The 8,606-nt window shown below is 53.0% G+C and overlaps 1 protein-coding gene across 1 annotated transcript; it reads right to left on the minus strand.

Annotated features, from left to right (window-relative positions):
• Positions 1-601: 601 nt before the first annotated feature.
• SOX11 (SRY-box transcription factor 11) lies at positions 602-3,379 on the minus strand. Its single transcript, XM_030038038.2, has one exon. It carries the CDS (start codon positions 3,277-3,279, stop codon positions 2,065-2,067), a length of 1,215 nt encoding a protein of 404 aa, XP_029893898.1. The 5' UTR covers positions 3,280-3,379; the 3' UTR covers positions 602-2,064.
• Between the last annotated feature and the right edge of the window lie 5,227 nt (positions 3,380-8,606).

The raw sequence follows: 8,606 nt of genomic DNA on the forward strand, positions 1-8,606 counted from the left end.
AGCACCGCTGCTCCCAGCATCTCCGCCTCGAGTCTCGCCCAGGCTAGCCATCAAAAACAGGGAGAGGGGGAGGGGAAAAAAAAAAAAAAAAAAAAAAGAAAAAAAAAAAAAGAGCAGCGGGGAGAGGAAGCGGGGGGCAAGCGGAGGCGGGGGAGAGCCCCGGCCCCCGCGGCGGCGGTGGGAGCGGGCACCCGGCCCCGCCGCGCCCCCCGTCTGCCGCGCAACGGGATGCGGGGGGCCGCCCCCGGGACCTGGGCTCGGTCGCCGCCGGCTGGAGCGGGGCGGGGAGGGGGGAAAGGCGGGAGAGCCGAAAATCCCCGGGCCGAGCCAACCTGCTGCCTCCCGGCCCGGCCCGGGCGAGCCCCGGCCCCGCCTGACGGCGACCCCCGCCGCCCCGCGGAGCTAAACCGGGGGGGAAAAAGGGCGACGGGGGGTGGGAAAAAAAGGCCAGGAAAAGAAAAGCAGCAGCCCTCGCTCTCCTTCCCCTCTAGCTACGGGCACGCACAACAGCCTACAGCTACCGCTCCTCCGCGGGCGAGGGGTGACAACATGGCATCTCCAGCGTTACTTCTACAGACACTAATAGCGATACGAGTTTCTATCAGTTCCAGCTGATTTATTAAAATTGTCAAGATACAGACTTTCAGCATTTAAAAAAAAAAAAAAAAAAAAAAAACAGGCTATGATGTTGACAGTGCACAAGTCTGCTTTTGCCATCATTTGCTACAAAATATGCAGATGGTCTGTACTTTAGATTATATTGCACAACATGAGAAACTTTTTTAACTATGTGCCTTTTTTCTTTTTTTTTTTTTTTTTTTTTTTGCTAAAATCGAGAATCCAGTTTCATACCTTCCATCTGGGGCCCCATCCACATATCACAGCGTATGAGATACATAAAGTCCTACTATAGTACAGTACATATACAATCTTTTAAACTAAGATAACAGCTCTGAGGTCTATATCACCATTTTCAATAAATCTTTACCTACAAATATTGAACAAATCTGAACTATAGCTGTACAAAAAAAGTGTTTGTTTCTTTTTTTTTTTTTTAAAACCACAAGGCCTTTAGATGCAAGGATTATTTTTTTAAAATTTTAATCCTTTTAAAACCAGGACGTAACGTACCAACAAACTTGCATGCTAAAAACAGAGAAAAAAAAAGAAAATAAAAGGGAAGAAGTGCCTGAAAAGTCTTACTGAAAAAACACAGCAAGAATGTTCCCTTTTCACTGTACAAAAATACGCCTGAAAATATATTAATTTTTAAAAAAGACTGAGGTCTGTTATGTATCAAAAATGTTTCAATACCTTTTTGTACTGAGGTCTAGGCTGTCTGGTATTCAATCAAGGAGGTATAAGGGAACAAGTTACAAAAAAAAAAGTTGGCAAGTAGAAATCACATTTGTAAAACCATAAACAATTTGATCTGAAAAGTAAACTCTGATCTTAAGTCAGTTCAGTTATTTGTAAGCGTTTGTACAGTCTGCATTTTTTCAAGCTCCCTGCAGCTTTGTTAAGAATCGGATGCATAGAAGACATCAGTTTTCTCCCTCCAAAAAAAGTTGCAATGGTCCCTTTCGGAAAAAAAAAAAAAAAAAAATAACAATAATCAGAACAGTTCTTTAAGATCTCTCACGGGAAAAGAAAAAAAAATCCACAAACCCCCTTGAGTAACAGTTGTGCTGCCAAAAGACTTCTTTGCAGACCATCTTCCAGACTTCAATCGGAGACCGACAAGCTTCAAACAGCGCCTTCTGTATCATTTTTTTTTCCCCCAGTCCCATTTGCCTTTGCTGTTGTTGTTGTGATCACCAAATGCAATAAAAATTAAAAAAACACAAAAATTTAAAAAAAAATAAAATAAAATCACAACTCCCGGGCTCGGAACTAACTGCGAGATTTTTTTTTTTTTAAAAAGAAAACAAGACTTTTTTTTTAATCATCATCAGCATCATCATCAGCATCATCATCATCATCAGCATCACCGGCGTCGCGCCGCTCCAGCTCCAGCTCCGCCGCCGCCTCGCCGCCCGCCCTGGCCGCCGCCGCCGCCCCCGCTCAGTACGTGAAGACCAGGTCGGAGAAGTTCGCCTCCAGCCAGTCGCCCGCGATCATCTCGCTCAGCTCCGGGGTGCAGTAGTCGGGGAACTCGAAGTGGGAGCCGAGGCTGCCCTCGCTGAAGGAGTCCAGGTCCTTGTCCACCAGCGAGAGGGAGAGGTTGCCGGCGGCGGCGCCCGCCCCCAGCTCGGCGGCGGCGTGGCCGTTCTGGGAGAAGTTGAGGCTGAGGTCGAAGAGCAGGTCGTCCGCCTCCTCGCTGCCGGCCGACGAGGTGGAGATGGAGCGGGAGGAGGCCGGCGAGAGGCCGGGCGGCTGCTGCTGCGGCGGCGGCGGGCCCTGCTTGGTGATGTTCTTGAAGCTGTAGTAGAGTCTGCTGCCGCCGCCCGCCGCCGCGGAGCCGCCCCGCACCTCCTCGTAGAGGCTCGCCCCCTCGGTGGACTCCGCCGAGGAGCTCAAGGTGGGGCTGGCCGGCACTTTGGCCACGTTGTACCGCCGCAGCTGCTGCGGCCCCGGCTCCTCGTCCTCCTCCTCCTCCTCCGCCTCCTGCTTGATCCGCAGCTGCAGCTCGTCCTCGTCGTCGTCGTCCTCCTCCTCCTCGTCCATGAAGACGCACTTGACCGTCTTGCTGCTCACTTTCAGGGTGCCGAAGACGTACTCGTCCCCCGCGTAGTCCCCGTGGTGGGCGGCTTTGGCTCCCGGCTTGGGGGGCGAGGAGGCGGAGGAGGCTTTCAGCTTGCTGCACTTCTTGCTGGAGCTCTTGGCGCTCTTGCTGCCGCCGCTGCCGGCGGGCGCGTTTTTCTCGGGACTTTGGCTGGCGTTGGGCTTGGCCGACGGGTCCATTTTGGGCTTTTTCCTGGGCCGGTATTTGTAGTCGGGGTAGTCGGCCATGTGCTTGAGCCGCAGCCTCTCCGCCTCCCGGATGAAAGGGATCTTCTCGCTGTCCTTCAGCATTTTCCACCGCTTGCCCAGGCGCTTGGAGATCTCCGCGTTGTGCATGTCCGGCGACTGCTCCATGATTTTTCTCCTCTCGATCTTAGACCACACCATGAACGCGTTCATCGGTCTCTTTATGTGCCCCGACGCCGTTTTGCACCAGTCCGGATCGCTCTCGTCCAACGCGACCGGGCTGCAAGCCATGAACTCGCCCTCTTCGGTGTCCATCGCCTCCCGGGGCAGGTTGCTCTCCGCCTCCGTACTTTCCGCTTGCTGCACCATGGTGGGCTCTCGCCGAAGCGCCGCTCTTCCCGCCGCGCCGCTCCCCTCCGAGCCAACAAAGCCGCTCCGCCGCCGCCGCCCCCTCCCGCCGCCGCCGCCGCCGCACCTTGCCCCTGCTGCGAGCCGAGCCGAGCTCTCTCCGCCGCGCTGCGAGGCGCAGCCCCCCCCGCGGGGCGACCGACCGACCGACCGGCGGGCGGGCGCTCGCTGCCGCCCGCAGCCCCGGCGGCCCCGCTGCGGCCGGGCCGGGCTGGGGCGCGGCTGGGCTCGTGCGCTCGGCGCCGCGCTCTGCCCGTGCCCCGGCCTCGCGCCGCCGCCGCCCGCCCTGCCCCGCCGCGCCGCGCGCGCTCCCCCTTCTGCAAAACTCCCGGCTCCTCGCCCAACTAGTTATCAGCGTTTCATATGGGTGACATCACTCCCGCCGCCGGCCAATGGCGGCGCGGGGCCGCGCCCACCGGCACGCCCACCGCTTTTATCAGCGTGCCCCCCCCCGCCCCCTCCTCCCCCGCCCCCCCGCTAACACACCCCCTGCGCGGGGGGCGGCCTGCCGAGGAGGACGAGGAGGAGGAGGAGGGGGCCGGCGGCTCTCGCCGGCTCGTCCCTCCGCCCGGCAGGCAGCGGCGCCACGGGGGGCCTCGCCCGCTGGCTGCCGCCGGGCGCGGAACGGTACGAGGTGGCGAGGGGAGCGGGTCGGCGGCGCACCCCCCCGCCCCGCACCCGGCCCGCACCCGCCCCGCCGCGGCCCGCTCCCCTCAGGCGGCGGCGGAGCCCCGCGCGGCTCGGGGCGGCAGGGGGCGCTGGCGCTCCGCGGCCGCCGCTGTGGCGGGCGAGGGGCCGGGCGGCCGGTGCCGTCCTCGCCGCCTTCCCGCCGCGCCGGGCTCCGCCGCCTGCCCCTGCGCCTCCGCCGCGGGTGCGCGGGGCGGCCCTCGCCGGGGGAGAGCGCCTCCCGCCGCGCGGCCGCGGTGGTCGGCGGCGCGGGTCCGCCCGCGGCCCTCTGCCCCCGCCGGGGCCGCGAACCCCCGGAGGAAGGCGCCAGGCGCCTCGGTTCCCTGCCTTACCCCCCCGCCCCGGCTCCCCCGGGCTCGTCTCGGGGGCTCGTCGGGAGCGGACGGGGCTGCGGGGCCGCAGGGCAGGGCCTGGCACGCTCCTGGGGCGGGGGGGGTCCGGTTGCCCGCGGCTGCGGGCGGTGCCGCGGCGGCCCCCGCCTGCCGAGCGGCGCTGCCCGCTGCTCCTCGGGGCCGGGCCGCGGCGGGCGGCCTGCCCGGGGCGGGGGGGACGTCCCCCTGCCACCCCCCCCCCCTCCTTCCCCGGGAAGGCGCGGGCTGCCCGCGGGAGGTGAGCCGAAAAAAGGGAGGTCATCGCACCCACCTGGAGGCGTTTCCCGCGTGGTGTAGGCAGAGGATAAAGGCGGTTTCTCCTAAGTAAGGGGTGAAAACTTACACAGAGCGTCTAACAGTGCTGATTTTTTTGTTTGTTTTCCAGAAAGCCTCCAGTTATTCAACAGTGTTGTGATTATTGGAGAACGCCGGTAGCGGATCCAGCTATTCCGGATAATCCCATGTTTGTTTTCATTGCAGAATTTATGAAATCCAAAGCCGACGGTCTACTCATCTGTGGTCATTTTGCTTTGCAAAACGTGTGCTGAAAATGAATTCGCATACTGTTCTGTGGGTCCCTTTGTGTTTTTCTAGCTACCGTTTACAGTTATTAGCAAGACAAAAGTTTAATAAGTTTTGTGATGGCTGCTGGCTGGATGCAGACATGATGACAGTGAGAGGGATGAGCCCTGGCACAGCCTCTCCTCTGTCAGAGCGCATCCTATGAACTGGTGCTAATGGGGCAGCAGGTCCCGTGGTACATCATCCTCTAATTAGCACAGTGGTTCATTTTCCTCAGACCACAGCAAAATTGCTGTGTTTGGATGATGTGACTATGATATCATAGGGCTGCAGAGTGACTAGCACTATTACAGGAACAAAAAAAAAAAAAGTCACTCACCTCTTCTAGCTTTATGGATACATCGGGGATACCAGGTCTCAGCTGCGCTCGTCAGGAGTCAGGAGGGGTTTGAAGTAGACGAGAGGCAGATACGTAGTATCGTGTGGCTTCCCCTGCCTGACCCCAGCCGGGTGTACAGAGTAGAGGGAAAGGAAAGGGCATAGCTTAAGAAGGTTCAGTTACTTCATCGTAAAGATGGATTTTCAGAAATACTGCTCTGCCTCTCCATGAGTGCCCCCAGGAGGGATTTTTCCTCTGAGACTTGCTGCCACCTCTCTCTCTCCTTGTGATTGCACCTGGTGGTACGACCTAGCCCCATAATAATGCTTATCCTTTGAGAGATAGGAGGTAAAATGGAAAATTTGCCTGGCAGGGCTCTCAACCTGTCATGAGATGTTACAATTTAGAGAAACCACATGAGGAAAGGGTGCAGTACCTTTGGGAGTGCCCAAGTTCGTGCCGCAGCTGTGGTCAGCTGTGGTCTCTCCGAGGACGGCTGTTGGCAGGGCAGGGCATTCCTTCCGAGAGGGCTGTGAGTTTGGCACTTTCTGCTCCGTCTGGGTGAGGACTCGCTCAGATCGGGCACGCTGTAGAGCCACCTGTGTCACAAGGGTTTCAGGAAGGGTGAGAGTGTATTTCTCACAGTGATGGCGTGGACAGGAGTCTCCGGAGATATGTAGCTGGCTGGCTGCCTCCAGGGAAGGCAGCTTTACTGCTGCTGGGACTTTTACTAAAACGATACCAGGATACCAAGCGTCTCAGTTAATCCTGTTTCTTAGTATTTTTCTGTAAATACCAGCATTCAGATTACAAAAAAAAAAATTTGCCCGTGAGAAATTCTGAGGTTTTTACATGCGTTTTGAATCCAGATAGAAGTAATGGTGCAGTGTTGCAAAATTAAACACGTCAAAATGTTTCAATTTGTCGTCAGTGTTTCAGCTTTTATGGGAGATTTTATTATGTCATATAATTGCATAAAATTCAATGTGATGAAATGAAAATTGAATGTTTCCTCAATTTCCCGTGAAATGAAACAAAACAATGAATTTTCATAAAATACTGTTATTTTGTTGAATCATCATTTTCCAACAGCCATGAACTATTTTGGAAAATTTTCAGTCAATTGCAATGGAAACCATATAATCAATATTGATAAGACATTCTGATGACTAGGACTCCATCCACCAGGGTGACAGAATCTGACATTTAACACATTAGGATCAGGAGAGATCATTTTTAATAAAGCTTTGGTGTAGATTGAAGCTGCCGTCGTCACAACAGACTTTGTCTGGGATGTTTCTTCTCCTTCACGTGTGTTCCTGTGAAGAAGCGTATTAATACTATGGGCATCACATAACTTCTGTAAATCCCATTTTTTCTATTTTTTCTGGTATATCTCATTTTCTGAAGTGTCTTGGCAGCATTTCAATTTTTCCTCAAAGTGATATTTTAAATATAAACAGCATTACTGTTTTCTCATGCTTGTTAATGTTATGTTCTGATTGTTTTTTATTTTGAAGGGTAGTGCTAGGAAGATAATGAAGCTGAAAACAGACTGATAAATAATAGCCACACTCAAGAAAAAATTATCCTGAGGATTTTAGAAATCTGATTAAGACATGTGCATGAATAAGTAGATATTACTGTTAAAATGAAATAATTTACCATTCTAAAAGCAGTTCAATAATTGTATGTGTGCGTGCGTGTATATTCCTATTACAGCGCAGCAGTTAGAGCTAACAGCCCACTACTCGTTCTTTTGGAATTCAAATGAATAATCATCTTTCCATTATCTAGGTCAATAGAAGGCTGGGCTATCCCAGAAAGTGGGAGAAAACAGGTGAAATGTGATTCACTAGAAAGCTTAAAGTTTACCCCCTCGGATGGAGGCTGGTTTTGCGGGTCTGCGTCTATACTGGGCTTCCTTCCTAGTGCTCCAGTTTGGGGGGGGGTGGAGGGGAATGGGATGTGTTATCCTGAGCGCAGTGTAGCGTGAATATATAATGCCAGTGAAAGCACTGAAGTCTCTGAATCAAGAAGCTGGCGAGATGCCTCCAAAGGCCTCGAGCTAGCCAGCAGAAAATGCTTCACGCAGGAACGCGGGGCCTCCGAATGTGGCCCTATGTGCTTACATCTGCCCCCATCAGTGCTTGAAAAGGTGAAGTGATCCATCTTTTTGAGACTGACCTCATGCTGTTCTTGCAAGATTTTGACTACCAAACAAGAGTTAAATATGGGCAAAAAAAGTTGTTGTTGAAGAAACTGTTTTAGAAAAAGCGGAGGATATTCCCTCTCCTTACAGTGCCTGCTCTCTCTGTTAGATTTAAGTAAACTGAAAGCCAAGATTTTTACTGTGCTAACTCTGAAGACAAATAGTACTATGAGTGCAGTGTTCTTTCAGTTATTTATTTCATGCCTGTTCTGAATTGTGCTGCAGATTTTTGTCTGGAGAGCCCAAAATGACTTTGCATGGGGAACGTGTGGGAAAACTGGAGTTACGCACCTTCTGCAAGGTGTGGGAAGTGGTTTCAATCTCAAGCTGTAGATTCAAAATGGAGGAAGAAAGAATTACAGTGTCAAGAGAGTTTTGTCTTAATGGGAAACATGTGATGAATTCTGAACGGAGGGGTCACACCTGAGGTTAGATCACAGACACATTTCCTAGGGATCTTTTCTGCAATAAACATAAATTCCTTGAGTCTCGCATTCACAAGGCAAAAATAAGCTGTGGTCTTACCTCCTGTTAGCTAACGCAGGGTAAAATAGTGAAAAGGCACACCGGCTGTGCTTTTTAAGATTTGGTGAATCTACCCTTCCCTAGAGTTTTTATCTTAAGCTGCTAATTCACATGAAAAATTCAACTTCCTTGTCATCGCTAGGAAAATAGCATCCTCTCCTGTCTTTTCAGCTACCGTACGCTAGCTACCGCACGCCCTTGGAGTTGAGAGTGCGTAAGACTGGCTTCCACAAAGCCTTTGTTTTGAAAATGAAAGTACGTAAGCACCCGCAGCTGACACGTGTAACAACTGAATTTTGGACGGAGAGGTGAAGTGCAGTCATTTAACCGAAAGACAGTAATCATTCGAGAGGATAAACTAGTTTAGTCAAAATCCAGAAAAACTCAATTTACATCCGATTTGAATCTAAACGTAGACAAAGGTATCCAGACGTACTTAACCTTGATTTTGTGTGCCGAAATCTTTTTTTTCGCCAAAAGTATGTGCGTCAGATACAGCGGTGGCGAGGGCAGCGCGGGGGGTGGTTTGGTGGCTGGCCAGCGCAGAGTGTAGCCCCTTGCCCGGCGGTGCGGCACGCTGCTGCTGGAGGGG

The sequence above is a fragment of the Aquila chrysaetos genome, chromosome 15 (genome assembly GCF_900496995.4).
Source record: "Aquila chrysaetos chrysaetos chromosome 15, bAquChr1.4, whole genome shotgun sequence".
NCBI lineage: Eukaryota > Metazoa > Chordata > Aves > Accipitriformes > Accipitridae > Aquila > Aquila chrysaetos.